Genomic DNA, 16,762 nt, shown 5'->3' with positions numbered 1-16,762 from the left:
AATACAGAGCAAACCTATGGTGTATGGAGGACGAAACCTGCAAAAACAATAAATAAATAAATACACAAATAAATAAATAAATAAATGTGTGTATAAATACACGTATTCTTGTTTAAATACGTATATAAATAATTAAATGTGATTAAAGTGGGCAAATAAATCAAATAAATTGGAGGGCAAATGGAAAATGTTTAAGGAAATGCGAAACTCATCCTATTTATTTTCCTTTAATCACTCATTTATTTCTGAATGTAGTTCCGCATTTATTTATTGTTCCTCTGCACAACATGCTAATGAGAGGGTGTTAACCATGGACTTGCTCGGGTCATGTGATAGCTGGAGGCGTGGCTTTCCCGCTGACAGGAGATGCATGCTGTTAATCCAGTATAGCCTAGTAAAGTCACTTTTGCCGTTCAACAGAGCAAGATACATAGAAAACTGAGCCGTATTGTCCGTACAGTATCTGTGGCTTCACACACGACCCGACGGAATGCCCAGAGGTGTTTCCTGACGTCAGATTTTGTAACCCGATTGAGTGTCCAGCTAGAGACGACTGTAATATCAGCATCCCACGGTCATCGTCAGATTATTCACGCTATCCGTGGAATAAGGGCTCGTTCTTTTGATGGCCGCTAGTGTTTATTAGGATGGTTTTACCGGCTCGGTACGTGTAAGATCATGTTTATGCTCAGTAAACAGTCTTCTGAAGAAAATATAAAAAATATAGCAGCAACAAAATAAAACCAAATAAATAAATTCAAACAGTAAATAAATTAAAATACAGAGCAAACCAAGAAGCTAAATAAATAAACGAATAAATAAATAAAATAAATGAATTCAAATAATAAATAACTTAAAATACAGAGCAAACCTATGGAGTATGGAGGACGAAACCTGCAAAAACAATAAATAAATAAATACACAAATAAATAAATAAATAAATAAATGTGTGTATAAATACACATATTCTTGTTTAAATACGTATATAAATAATTAAATGTGATTAAAGTGGGCAAATAAATCAAATAAATTGGAGGGCAAATGGAAAATGTTTAAGGAAATGCGAAACTCATCCTATTTATTTTCCTTTAATCGCTCATTTATTTCTGAATGTAGTTCCACATTTATTTATTGTTCCTCTGCACAACATGCTAATGAGAGGGTGTTAACCATGGACTTGCTCGGGTCATGTGATAGCTGGAGGCGTGGCTTTCCCGCTGACAGGAGATGCATGCTGTTAATCCAGTATAGCCTAGTAAAGTCACTTTTGCCGTTCAACAGAGCAAGATACATAGAAAAACTGAGCCGTATTGTCCGTACAGTATCTGTGACTTTACACACGACCCAACGGAGTGGCCAGATGTGTAATTTCCCGGCACTCGATATTCACACATCTAGGAACCGTCTCTAAAGCTACACACGACATTGGTTTACACTTTACTAACTTCTATAGCATTTGAGGAAAATGACTTACAGTAACACAACCAACTGTGAAGTGTTCATGTAGTTCTCAGTTATAATGCACACCTTTTAGAGTTTTGATATTTATTGAAATAAATGGTAAATTCATATCTACACTGTAAAAAAAAGTTCCTGTAGAAATTACAGTAACTAAGTGGCAGCAGTTCGCAGTAAAAAAAATAAGAGATGTAAATCAACTGTAGAGAACTGTAAATTAACTGAGAGGGTGTCAACCAGGTCCTGTGATAGCTGGTGGCGTGGCTTGGGCTTTCCCGCTGACAGCATGGTGTTAATCCAGTATAGCCTAGTAAAGTCACTTTTGCCGTTCAACAGAGCAAGATACATAGAAAACTGAGCCGTATTGTCCGTACAGTATCTGTGACTTTACACACGACCCGACGGAGTGGCCAGATGTGTCGTTTCCCGGCACTCGATATTCACACATCTAGGGGCCGTCTCTACAGTTACACACGACATTGGTTTACACTTTACTAACTTCAATAGCATTTGAGGAAAATTACTTCCAGTAATACAACCAACTGTGAAGTGTTCATGTAGTTCTCAGTTATAATGCACACCTTTTAGAGTTTTGATATTTATTGAAATAAATGGTAAATTCATATCTACACTGTAAAAAAAAGTTCCTGTAGAAATTACAGTAACTAAGTGGCAGCAGTTCGCAGTAAAAAAAATAAGAGATGTAAATCAACTGTAGAGAACTGTAAATTAACAGTTCATTACTGACAGCAACCACAGCTGCCGGTATTCTACTGTTATTTTCAGGACGTCATGCCAATAAAGCAATATGAATTGAACTGAGTTTAAATGAATAAATGATTACTAAGCAATTAGATTAGATTGTTATCTTTCTTTCTTTTTTCAGATCGAATGCCATCAGTGCAGGAGGTGGTTTCATGTGCCTTCCAGTGACAGCCAGCTCAAGAGGGCTCAGAAGGTTGACTGGAAGTGCTGCTAATTTTACAATTTGTGCATATAGTTTTACAGTAACTGAAAAGTGAAGCAAACCAATTACAGTAACCTTTGCAGTATAACAGTATATTTTCTATTGTTTTAAAATGCATTACTCAAGAAAGGACCAAAAAATGAATACAGTAATAAAATATTTTACAGTTAAACAATATTACACTGTAAATACATTTACAGCAAGTTAAATGACACGGTAAAATAAAATACAGTATTTTTGCTACAAAATAAAATTACAGTAAGTTACGAGCGAACTGCTGCCACTTAGTTACTGTAATTTCTACAGGAAGTTTTTTTTACAGTGTAGATATGAATTTACCGTTTATTTTAATAAATATCACAAATCTAAAAGGTGTGCATTATAACCGAGAACGACATGAACACTTCACAGTTGGTTGTGTTACTGTAAGTCATTTTCCTCAAATGCTATTGAGTTTTAAATGATGATATATATTTTGTGTTTGAGCCCATTCTGTAGTGAAATAAACAACATATTTATATTATATTTAAACAAGAATTTGTGTATTTATACACACATTTATTTATTTATTTGTGTATTTATTCATTTATTGTTTTTGCAGTTTTCGTCCTCCATACAAACCAAGCAGCTAAATAAATAAATGAATGAATAAATAAATAAATTCTTATAAATACCTTTTAAATAACTTAAAATACAGAAGAAAATAATCAGCTAAATAAATAAATTCTAATAATAAATTACTTTTAAATTACTTAAAATACGATACGAGTTTGGTCTTTTAAAAATGCTGTTTTAACGCATTAATTTTTAATTTTAATTTTATTTTTTACATTTCATTTAGTTCCATCACATTCAAATACAAGGCAAAAAAGTACAAGGCAGATAAAAGGCAATGTCGTACAGTTTAAAGCATGTAAAACAGAACAACAACAACAACATCAAATGAACATAAACATATAAAAACAGAAAAAAATACTGAGGTGCTAGGCTATATAATATTAGGGCACTTACATAAATTTGAAAAGCTTTACAAAGTTTATTGTTTTTATAAGCTTCTTGTGATCTCATATTAGAAAGATCAGTGTTACAAAAGGTAATATATGATGGTTATTTTTGTCTTATTAACTTTGCTAATATAATTAAAAGATTAATAATGTAATTTTGTTTTTCAGAAAAATATGGATTTTGGAAAACGTTAAGCGTTTTATGTCCCCAGTTACTGCGAATTCACAGAAAACTTTCACTTATTTTTCCTTCATTAGAAATGCTCAGTGTAGATTATGAGCACCAAATAAATAACATCAGTGGAAATGAAATATGGATTTTGGAAAACGTTAAGCGTTTTATGTCCCCAGTTACTGCGAATTCACAGAAAACTTTCACTTATTTTTCCTTCATTAGAAATGCTCAGTGTAGAGCACCAAATAAATAACATCAGTGGAAATTAATATATAAAATGAATGAGCACACAAAAAAGTAAGGTCACAAATGATAAATTACGTAAAAATGAACAATAGCTTGTGATTTCTGTGATTTCTCATGTGACCAAAGAGGGGCGCCTTCACTCCTCTAGTGTTCAACTATATTAATCATACTTATATAAGCTGTAATTTTTCCCCAAACCACACCTTTTAATTTTTCCGTAAACATGATCCACCTGCGATCTGATAAATTCATCAGCATTGACCTTAAACAGCAGAAAGCAGCGGCGCTTTAGGAGATTTGATCTGAGCTCTTTGCAAAAGAAAAGAAAAAGCAGGTAGGATGTAATACTGTCTGTTTTATTTTTAATGACACCTAATAATATATAAATAACAAATATATAATAAATAACTAATTATAATAAATATCAAATATTGCATAACCTAAATAAAGAAAAGAAAATCCATCAACCAGCTGATATATTTGCAGAAATAATCATTCAAAAATGAAAATAATTTATTTCGGTTTTCATTTCTTAAAAATACTTTTTTTGTTTGTTTCTTTATGCCTATTATCAAGGGTGTTAGGATTGATTTTGGCATTGGTGGGGACGTAACAGCAGACAGACTATTGTTAGGAACATGCCATAGCGTCTCTAAACTAAACTCTACAGCCTTGAAAATCCCGGTCTCATGAAAATGTGTATAAATAGTACGCCAAATAAAAAGGAAAACTCGTGGTATTGATACGCAAAAATTAACTTTGGTGTGCATATGATACGCAGATTTCGCGTACATATGGTACGAAATTTATTGGCATGCATATGATACGCAGATTTCACGTGCATATGATACGAAATTTGTTGACGTGCATATAATACGCAGTTTTCACGTGCATATGATACGAAATTTGTTGCCGTGCATATGATACGCAGTTTTCACGTGCATATGATACGGAATTTGTTGCCTTGCATATGATACCCAGATTTCGCGTACATATGATACGAAATTTGTTGGCGTGCATATGATACGCAGTTTTCACATGCATATGATACGAAATTTGTTGGCGTGCATATAATATGCAGATTTCGCGTACATATGATACGGAATTTGTTGCCTTGCATATGATACCCAGTTTTCGCGTACATATGATACGAAATTTGTTGGCGTGCATATGATACGCAGATTTCGCGTACATATGATACGGAATTTGTTGCCTTGCATATGATCCCCAGATTTCGCGTACATATGATACGGAATTTGTTGCCTTGCATATGATCCCCAGATTTCGCGTACATATGATACGGAATTTGTTGCCTTGCATATGATCCCCAGATTTCGCGTACATATGATACGGAATTTGTTGCCTTGCATATGATCCCCAGATTTCGCGTACATATGATACGGAATTTGTTGCCTTGCATATGATCCCCAGATTTCGCGTACATATGATACGGAATTTGTTGCCTTGCATATGATCCCCAGATTTCGCGTACATATGATACGGAATTTGTTGCCTTGCATATGATCCCCAGATTTCGCGTACATATGATACGGAATTTGTTGCCTTGCATATGATCCCCAGATTTCGCGTACATATGATACGGAATTTGTTGCCTTGCATATGATCCCCAGATTTCGCGTACATATGATACGGAATTTGTTGCCTTGCATATGATCCCCAGATTTCGCGTACATATGATACGGAATTTGTTGCCTTGCATATGATCCCCAGATTTCGCGTACATATGATACGGAATTTGTTGCCTTGCATATGATCCCCAGATTTCGCGTACATATGATACGGAATTTGTTGCCTTGCATATGATCCCCAGATTTCGCGTACATATGATACGGAATTTGTTGCCTTGCATATGATCCCCAGATTTCGCGTACATATGATACGGAATTTGTTGCCTTGCATATGATCCCCAGATTTCGCGTACATATGATACGGAATTTGTTGCCTTGCATATGATCCCCAGATTTCGCGTACATATGATACGGAATTTGTTGCCTTGCATATGATCCCCAGATTTCGCGTACATATGATACGGAATTTGTTGCCTTGCATATGATCCCCAGATTTCGCGTACATATGATACGGAATTTGTTGCCTTGCATATGATCCCCAGATTTCGCGTACATATGATACGGAATTTGTTGCCTTGCATATGATCCCCAGATTTCGCGTACATATGATACGGAATTTGTTGCCTTGCATATGATCCCCAGATTTCGCGTACATATGATACGGAATTTGTTGCCTTGCATATGATCCCCAGATTTCGCGTACATATGATACGGAATTTGTTGCCTTGCATATGATCCCCAGATTTCGCGTACATATGATACGGAATTTGTTGCCTTGCATATGATCCCCAGATTTCGCGTACATATGATACGGAATTTGTTGCCTTGCATATGATCCCCAGATTTCGCGTACATATGATACGGAATTTGTTGCCTTGCATATGATCCCCAGATTTCGCGTACATATGATACGGAATTTGTTGCCTTGCATATGATCCCCAGATTTCGCGTACATATGATACGGAATTTGTTGCCTTGCATATGATCCCCAGATTTCGCGTACATATGATACGGAATTTGTTGCCTTGCATATGATCCCCAGATTTCGCGTACATATGATACGGAATTTGTTGCCTTGCATATGATCCCCAGATTTCGCGTACATATGATACGGAATTTGTTGCCTTGCATATGATCCCCAGATTTCGCGTACATATGATACGGAATTTGTTGCCTTGCATATGATCCCCAGATTTCGCGTACATATGATACGGAATTTGTTGCCTTGCATATGATCCCCAGATTTCGCGTACATATGATACGGAATTTGTTGCCTTGCATATGATCCCCAGATTTCGCGTACATATGATACGGAATTTGTTGCCTTGCATATGATCCCCAGATTTCGCGTACATATGATACGGAATTTGTTGCCTTGCATATGATCCCCAGATTTCGCGTACATATGATACGGAATTTGTTGCCTTGCATATGATCCCCAGATTTCGCGTACATATGATACGGAATTTGTTGCCTTGCATATGATCCCCAGATTTCGCGTACATATGATACGGAATTTGTTGCCTTGCATATGATCCCCAGATTTCGCGTACATATGATACGGAATTTGTTGCCTTGCATATGATCCCCAGATTTCGCGTACATATGATACGGAATTTGTTGCCTTGCATATGATCCCCAGATTTCGCGTACATATGATACGGAATTTGTTGCCTTGCATATGATCCCCAGATTTCGCGTACATATGATACGGAATTTGTTGCCTTGCATATGATCCCCAGATTTCGCGTACATATGATACGGAATTTGTTGCCTTGCATATGATCCCCAGATTTCGCGTACATATGATACGGAATTTGTTGCCTTGCATATGATCCCCAGATTTCGCGTACATATGATACGGAATTTGTTGCCTTGCATATGATCCCCAGATTTCGCGTACATATGATACGGAATTTGTTGCCTTGCATATGATCCCCAGATTTCGCGTACATATGATACGGAATTTGTTGCCTTGCATATGATCCCCAGATTTCGCGTACATATGATACGGAATTTGTTGCCTTGCATATGATCCCCAGATTTCGCGTACATATGATACGGAATTTGTTGCCTTGCATATGATCCCCAGATTTCGCGTACATATGATACGGAATTTGTTGCCTTGCATATGATCCCCAGATTTCGCGTACATATGATACGGAATTTGTTGCCTTGCATATGATCCCCAGATTTCGCGTACATATGATACGGAATTTGTTGCCTTGCATATGATCCCCAGATTTCGCGTACATATGATACGGAATTTGTTGCCTTGCATATGATCCCCAGATTTCGCGTACATATGATACGGAATTTGTTGCCGTGCATATGATACGCAGTTTTCACGTACATATGATACGAAATTTGTTGACGTGCATATAATACGCAGATTTAGCGTACATATGATACGAAATTTGTTGGCATGCATATGATACGCAGTTTTCGCGTACATATGATACAAAATTTGTTGACGTGCATATAATACGCAGATTTCGCGTACATATGATACGAAATTTGTTGGCGTGCATATAATACGCAGTTTTCGCGTACATATGATACGAAATTTGTTGACGTGCATATGATACCCAGATTTCGCGTACATATGATACGAAATTTGTTGGCGTGCATATGATACGCAGTTTTCACATGCATATGATACGAAATTTGTTGGCATGGTATAATACGCAGATTTCGCGTGCATATGATACGCATCTACCCCACAACACTAAACCTACCCATCGTGTAGCATATACACGCCAAAGTCTATTTTTGCGTATCAATACCACGAGTTTTCGTTTTTATTTGGCGTACTATTTATACGCACTTTCATGAGATCGGGATGGAAAATCATAACAAGCGATGTCTGACTTTGGAAACTATAATTCTATCATTAAATATGAAGAGGTCAAACAACAGATGAATGGGTTACTCCAAATTTCACAAAAAACTTCTGGACGTGATTATAATATATAAGTCAGACGTTGAAGTGAGTTGCTGTTTTTGTCTCTTCTGAGGAAGATTAATTCACTTGTTTGTCAATGAACCACACAGAAAAAAAAATTCATTTTAAATTCAGTTTTAAATACGTTTTCTTTGGATTGTTTGACTCAAAAGAGAATTATAAGAAAATATAACTTCATTAATTTGTTTCCTGCTAGCTAAATTTCACAAACATAAATAAATCTGGCTCTAAACCTCTTTTTTCTTTATTCAGAGTTGATCTAGACAAGTACTACATGGAAACTATCCGAAGTTCAGTTCATCCTAAAGCAGTGAAAACTGCATCTATATTCATTCTGTGTGTCCTCTTAAGATGTACATTTATTTATTTATTTACCTGGCAACACAACCCTTACGAAAATTAACCAATGGTTGTACTCAAAAAGAATAAAAAACACACTACACTAACCATAGTTTAACCATGGTATTTGTAGTAAAACTGTGGTTTTACAAAAAAAGCATGGTTACTACACTTTTACTATAGTAAAACCACGGTTAAAAAAAAAAAGATTTGTGAACCTGAATGTCTGGACACTCAATTGAATCGGTTCATCTGCTCCTCTTTTCTCGTCTTCACTCATGTTTACACGACATTAGTTTATGACATTAACTGAAATAAATGAAAAAAGAGTGATGTTTACAAATAAAATAATCCATATTTCCATTCCAAAGATCCAACACAAATCCAGAACATATTGTTGGCGTGCATATGATACGCAGTTTTCGCGCGCATATGATACGAAATTGGTGGCGTGCATATGATTCGCAGTTTTCGCGCGCATATGATACGAAATTGGTGGGCGTGCATGATACGCAGTTTTCACGTGCATATGATACGAAATTAGTGGGCGTGCATGATACGCAGTTTTCGCGTGCATATGATTCGAAATTTGTTGGCGTGCACATGATACGCAGTTTTCGCGTACATATGATACAAAATTTGTTGACGTGCATATAATACGCAGATTTCGCGTACATATGATACGAAATTTGTTGGCGTGCATATAATACGCAGTTTTCGCGTACATATGATACGAAATTTGTTGGCGTGCATATAATACGCAGTTTTCGCGTACATATGATACGAAATTTGTTGGCGTGCATATAATACGCAGTTTTCGCGTACATATGATACGAAATTTGTTGGCGTGCATATAATACGCAGTTTTCGCGTACATATGATACGAAATTTGTTGGCATGGTATAATACGCAGATTTCGCGTGCATGTGATACGCATCTACCCCACAACACTAAACCTACCCATCGTGTAGCATATACACGCCAAAGTCTATTTTTGCGTATCAATACCACGAGTTTTCGTTTTTATTTGGCGTACTATTTATACGCACTTTCATGAGATCGGGATGGAAAATCATAACAAGCGATGTCTGACTTTGGAAACTATAATTCTATCATTAAATATGAAGAGGTCAAACAACAGATGAATGGGTTACTCCAAATTTCACAAAAAACTTCTGGACGTGATTATAATATATAAGTCAGACGTTGAAGTGAGTTGCTGTTTTTGTCTCTTCTGAGGAAGATTAATTCACTTGTTTGTCAATGAACCACACAGAAAAAAAAAATTCATTTTAAATTCAGTTTTAAATACGTTTTCTTTGGATTGTTTGACTCAAAAGAGAATTATAAGAAAATATAACTTCATTAATTTGTTTCCTGCTAGCTAAATTTCACAAACATAAATAAATCTGGCTCTAAACCTCTTTTTTCTTTATTCAGAGTTGATCTAGACAAGTACTACATGGAAACTATCCGAAGTTCAGTTCATCCTAAAGCAGTGAAAACTGCATCTATATTCATTCTGTGTGTCCTCTTAAGATGTACATTTATTTATTTATTTACCTGGCAACACAACCCTTACGAAAATTAACCAATGGTTGTACTCCAAAAGAATAAAAAACACACTACACTTTTTTCTTTATTCAGAGTTGATCTAGACAAGTACTACATGGAAACTATCCGAAGTTCAGTTCATCCTAAAGCAGTGAAAACTGCATCTATATTCATTCTGTGTGTCCTCTTAAGATGTACATTTATTTATTTATTTACCTGGCAACACAACCCTTACGAAAATTAACCAATGGTTGTACTCCAAAAGAATAAAAAACACACTACACTAACCATAGTTTAACCATGGTATTTGTAGTAAAACTGTGGTTTTACAAAAAAAGCATGGTTACTACACTTTTACTATAGTAAAACCACGGTTAAAAAAAAAAAGATTTGTGAACCTGAATGTCTGGACACTCAATTGAATCGGTTCATCTGCTCCTCTTTTCTCGTCTTCACTCATGTTTACACGACATTAGTTTATGACATTAACTGAAATAAATGAAAAAAGAGTGATGTTTACAAATAAAATAATCCATATTTCCATTCCAAAGATCCAACACAAATCCAGAACATATTCAGAACAGTCTATATAGAGTGATATCAATGTAAAAAGAGCAAAGAGGAGAAGCAGTTGAATACAAAACATACAGTATACAGTACATATATATTCACACACATACACATATATTACATTTTTTGATCAAAATTATTGCAATGAACAATTTAGTAGTTGCTGGATATTGATGTCATAGCATCCCTACTAAATTCTACACGCTTGCCTATTATTCACTTTGTTATCTTTAATTTTGAATTCTTCATAATTTTTACTTCTTTGGTATTGTCCTATGTTTTTTTAATATAATTTTTTTAGGCCTATATTCTTTCATGCATCTGGACACGTTAGTGGGAAAATGTCCAAACATCAAACAAATAAAGAAAATAATCAAACGGGTGAGTATATTTGCATAAAATGTACACTCTAAAAAATGCTGGGCTGTTTCAACCCAACTTTGGGTCAAATATGGACTAACCCAACTTTTGGGTTAAAAATGTATTTTAAAAATGTAAAACATTGGTTGGGTTAGTCCATATTTGACCCAAAGTTGGGCTGAAATATTTCTGGTAAACATACAGCTCTTAATTTTTTTTATTTATTTATTTTATTTTTGATTTTCTCGTTTTGTCTCAGAGTTGAGAGCAGTGTTGATTGGAAGGCAACGCTGTGGGAAAACATCGGTGATCAACACTATATTGGAAACCAGTGAAACAGAAGCTGAAGGAGATGAACATGTGACGAGAGAGGGATTTATTGACGGCAGGAGAGTCAGTCTGGTGGAAACTTCTGGCTGGTGGAAAACCTTCAATCTGAATGATTTATCCAGCATCTCCAAACAGCAGCTGGTCCGCAGGATTTCCATGATTTCACCCGGACCTCACGCCGTTCTGATCGTGATTCGGGCAGATTCAGCCTTTACCGACCCTGATGGGAGGTTTCTGGAGGAGTATGTGGAGCTGCTGGGTCTGAATGTCTGGACTCACACCCTCGTCATCTTCACAAGAGGAGATTTAATCAAACATGAAGACGTAGAGCAGCGTATTCGGGAAGAGGGGTCGGCGCTCAAACAGCTTATTGAAAAATGTGAACATAAATATCACATTTTGAATAACTCAAACCATCACGACCGAACTCAGGTCAAAGAGCTGTTCAAGAAAATCGAAGGAATTGTCCAGAGGAGTAACGGCAGGCACTTTAACATTGACCTGGAAAAAGTAAAGGAAGTCAATGAGCAGTGGGAGGAAATTAAGACCAGAGCGAGTTCTAGAAAATCCAGAGTACAGAAGGAATGGTCAAAAGTTCAAGAAAACGGTAAGCTGAAGGTGCGGTTACAGTAGGGGTGTGCGAAATGACGATTTTTGATCGTGGATGATTAAAACGTCTCCACGATCTGCTTTTGACGAAATGTCGTAGTGTTAAGCCACACAACGCCACATACATTCACATCAAATGTTACTCAGCGTTCACGGGACGCTGCACTTGATTACTGCGCCAAACAAGTGACCTTTCACATCTGATTGCTCTAATACTGTAAAGTCGTGTTATTTATACGCAGACTGATGAGAACGGGTTGCAGAAACACACAAGGTTTACATATAAACACAGTTGGTTATGTCTAAAGTGAAAGTGAACAGTTGAGAGACAAACGGATGTGTGCAGCTCTTAAAGTGACAGCTGACTAATAGTAGCTACTAAACATGCTGCCGCTTGTCATTAAAGGAATAGTTCACCCGAAAATTAACATTCTGTCATTATTTACCAGTGCTGTTGGTAACGCATTACAAGTAACGCAAGTTACGTAATCAGATTACTTTTTTCAAGGAACGCATTACTCCAGTGTTCAAGAACTGGCTTTGAATACTAGATGTAAACAGGCCCATAGATGCAGATGCTTTAGTTTTGCATCTCAACTGTCCTTTTATTTCAGCGTATGTGCGTCGTCTTGAGGAGATCAGAGTTGTTTTGCTGGGATGGGTTCTTGCAGGAAAGAGTTCAGCTGGAAACACCATCTTGAACCGGGATGAATTTGCCATAGGAGGAAAAACCGGAGAGGGTACGAGAGGGTTTGGAGATGTAGATGGAAGGAAGATGACCGTTTTGGACACTCCAGGCTGGTGGAAGTACTTCGGATCTGAACTCAACCCAGATTTTATTAGATCTGCGATCTTAGGAAGCGTTTCAGAGTGTAAGAAGTTCCCTCATGCCATGCTGCTCGTGATTCCAGCAGACACATCATTTCAAGAAGAACAAAAGAGGATCACTGAGCAAAATATGTCTATCCTGGGAGACGACGTCTGGAGACACACTATAGTTCTGTTCACGTGGGGCGACAGATTTAAAGACATCTCAATCGAGCAGCACATTGAGAGTGAAGGTGAGGCTCTTCAGTGGCTGATTGAGAAATGCAGGAACAGATATCACGTCTTTGACAACACAGACAAGAAGAATCGAGATCAAGTCTCAGGGCTGCTGCAGAAGATTGATGAGATGGCGGCAGAAAACAGTCTGTTTCGCCTTAACACAAGGAAAAACTGTGATGAGAAAAGCTGTCAGAAAACTGACAAACATGGGGATCTGAATATGGAGATCAGACTGAAGGATGTCTGTCACTTTCTAGACGAGGGGTTTAAGAGAAAAGCTGAAGAGATAAGAAGGAAGATAGAAAAGTTATGCATGGATATCATGGAAGAATGTCTAAACCGTGATGAATGTAGCAGTATGAGTAATCCTCTGAACTGTAAGTTTTCACTCACTTTCATGTTCTCATGTATCATTTGTAAAGACTGAACATCATGTTTCATTTGTAGTTCAGAATAAACCTCCTCATTCCCTAAAAGAAGTGATTATTCCACCTCAAAAGGACAACAGTAAGTGAGGTTTTTGAACTCTGAATATGGAGATCAGACTGAAGGATGTCTGTCACTTTCTAGACGAGGGGTTTAAGAGAAAAGCTGAAGAGATAAGAAGGAAGATAGAAAAGTTATGCATGGATATCATGGAAGAATGTCTAAACCGTGATGAATGTAGCAGTATGAGTAATCCTCTGAACTGTAAGTTTTCACTCACTTTCATGTTCTCATGTATCATTTGTAAAGACTGAACATCATGTTTCATTTGTAGTTCAGAATAAACCTCCTCATTCCCTAAAAGTGATTATTCCACCTCAAAAGGACAACAGAAAAATAATGAATGTAATGTTTTAAAATAATGAAACTAAAAAATATAAATCGTCAAACATTAAAAGCAGATATTCTAACAGTTTGTGGTGAGAATTATTCTGTGGTGTGAACAGTGATCTCTTTTCAGTTCCTGAGCCGATTAAAGCACTTCTGCAGAGAGAGTTCAGCAGATGGGAAAGTATAATCATAGATGGTGTTCAGGAAAGCTTGCAAGACATTAAATCATCATTCGGTAAGTCATTCTAATGGAGCAGATGCACCTGTTTTACGCAGTATAAATTGAGTGTTTGTGTTCCACTGAGAAATCATTGAAATGCATTCTAAAATGCACATTTTAATGTCATATTTTCAGAGCTCACTCAGGCTGAGAAGAGGCGAATGTCAGAGCATGCTGTTGAGAGATGGTTACAAAATTACAACCATTATGTTCAACATACTATTGATAAAATACAAGATCCAGGATCTGGGATCAGGACAAAGAGACTGAAAAAACGATGACACTGTACAGCACAGAGGTTTTAAGACACTGTTGTTTTTTTTCATACATATATTAGGGCTGGACAATAATTCAATATCAATATGTATCACGATATAATTTTTTTCAATAACGGTGATATGATTTTTAAACACATTTCCGATATTTCGATATACATTACCAGTGTTTCCCATACATTGATTTATTTGTGGCGTTTGACTTCGTTGAATAAACATGAGCACTGCACGTCACGGATGTTTTATATGAATGTATCTCTGAAGGGAACCGACTGTCTTCAGAATAGTTTAGATGGCATTTTTATCTGATAAAGTAGCGTTCATGAGCGGAGCTGCTTTGTTTACAGTTTGCATTTTCAATAATAAACCCATTTCCAGCAACATGCTTTTGTATATCCATGACTTACTTGACATTCAGCAATGGTTTTAAATCTGATCATTTGCGCCTTCTATTAAATTCTCTGTATATTTTGTTGATATGCATGTTTATATGCATCCTCTATTTATTTTTCTTGCAGGTGCTTTACTAAGAATAATTCTGTAAACAGCATCATGTGCAATAATTGCACTCTTTGTGTGTGATAATGCATTTGTTGTATTAGTGTGCTGATACTACAGTAGTTAGGATTGATAAATTCACTTAATTTAAATGCACATGTTTTATACATGCAAACTTTTAGTAAACTGCAGCCTTATAATGATCAAAAGAGCAGTTATTCAGATTTGCTATTCTATTTCTATTTTATCTCATTTAATTCTACTCTGCACCTGTTGTGATGTTCAGCTGAAGGAGTATTGTTGTTTATGGTTCTCTTGAATTGCACAAATAAAGACTCAGCTGATACGAATTTGATTCTGCCCTTTGTTTTTACTTAAACACGAGCATAACCAGAAATTCTGGTCTGTTTATGGAAAAACACACAAGGATGCTGGATTCAGATTGATATGTGGGACGAAGAGAAGAAATTGCCTTAAAGTGTGGTTGCTTTTACGGTTGTTCAGCAAATTTGAAAGATATGCCCATGCATAATTTGCATCGGATTCAAATTTGTCAAACAAATTCAGCACGTTGACGGAAGACATCACTATACTATTGCCGATAGACAATATAGGCTGCCTGTTTTTCTTTGTTAATATATAATTCTGAATCTGTGTTAAGAAGCTTTTTATTCAATTTTTTGTCTTCATGAGTAGTTATTAATCTTTTTTTTAACCTGATCAGAAGTGATTTTTTTACAGTACACCACAACACTCGTCCTGGTGCAATATGAGGTTCAGTGATTTGGTCAAGAACATAGAGGTGAAGAGAAACTCGCACTTTATAGTCAGATTTTTTCTGCAGGTTTGCATCAATATTGTATCCACAAACTCAGGCCAGCATTTTTAAATGGACCATAAAGAGCAACCCAGTCCTTCAAGCTGATCAAATGTAGAGGTGACTCAAACAGTATACTTGAAAGACAAATTGAAAAGGAAAAACACGTCGATCTAAGTGCTAAACCTTGTCATAGTTTTAAAAGATGGATTTATGGATTCCATTAACTAAGACATTTAAAAGAAAACCAACAGTAGATGATTTCAGCTGTGATTTGAAATAATTGAAACCTTACTATGTTGATAAATGTTTTGTGAGTCACTTTGGATAAAAGCATTTGCTACATGATTAAATGCAAATGTAAAACGAGTAAGAAATAAATGTTAGTTTCATTACTACACTGCCGTTTAAAAGTTTGGGGTCAGTAAGATTTGTAATGTGTTTTAAAGAAAGAGACTACGTTTTTGTGTTCATGTCGTCATATAGTGAAACGCAGAGGCCGGAAATCACCGCGAGCGTCACGCGTGCTTCAGTATTTGTGTAGTAAACAAAACCGCGTTTCTGCCATTCATACATACAGAGGCAAGCGGGACATGCAGGATTCATATTTAAACCGTCTTTTTGCATTTTAATATTCACAGACACTAGTTCATATCGCGATTCGAATTATGTGGCAGACCTACTTTTGATTTATTCGTCCAAAATTGACGAATTCCGTGGCATTCCACACTAGAGAGTAAATTATGTTTTTATGAATCGATCCGTCCGCGTTTTCGCAGAAACCAAAGTAAGTATTTTTGCTTTCGCAACGAAACACAGCGTCTTCACAACAAGGCGGCGGCGGTGGCAGCAACAATAAAGTTACGCCTTCTTTCTTTGCGTGAACATTTGGGCGGCGTTATGCTAATATTTCCACATAGTGA

General features: G+C 36.4%; 1 protein-coding gene across 1 annotated transcript in view; it reads left to right on the top strand.

The window, feature by feature from the left end:
- The window catches only part of LOC107558364 (GTPase IMAP family member 8), a 21,367-nt gene extending 6,837 nt beyond the window's left edge, over nucleotides 1-14,530 (top strand). Inside the window, exons 3-8 of the mRNA XM_016242024.1 lie at nucleotides 2,345-2,427; nucleotides 11,487-12,164; nucleotides 12,781-13,590; nucleotides 13,661-13,720; nucleotides 14,160-14,264; nucleotides 14,385-14,530. Coding sequence (XP_016097510.1) covers nucleotides 2,345-2,427; nucleotides 11,487-12,164; nucleotides 12,781-13,590; nucleotides 13,661-13,720; nucleotides 14,160-14,264; nucleotides 14,385-14,530 — 1,882 coding nt within the window. The remainder of the gene's footprint in view (nucleotides 1-2,344; nucleotides 2,428-11,486; nucleotides 12,165-12,780; nucleotides 13,591-13,660; nucleotides 13,721-14,159; nucleotides 14,265-14,384) is intronic.
- The last annotated feature ends 2,232 nt before the right edge of the window (nucleotides 14,531-16,762 follow it).

The sequence above is a fragment of the Sinocyclocheilus grahami genome, unplaced genomic scaffold, assembly GCF_001515645.1.
Source record: "Sinocyclocheilus grahami isolate Dianchi unplaced genomic scaffold, SAMN03320097.WGS_v1.1 scaffold643.1, whole genome shotgun sequence".
NCBI classification, from domain to species: domain Eukaryota; kingdom Metazoa; phylum Chordata; class Actinopteri; order Cypriniformes; family Cyprinidae; genus Sinocyclocheilus; species Sinocyclocheilus grahami.
This window is presented reverse-complemented; position numbering and strand designations above follow the sequence as displayed.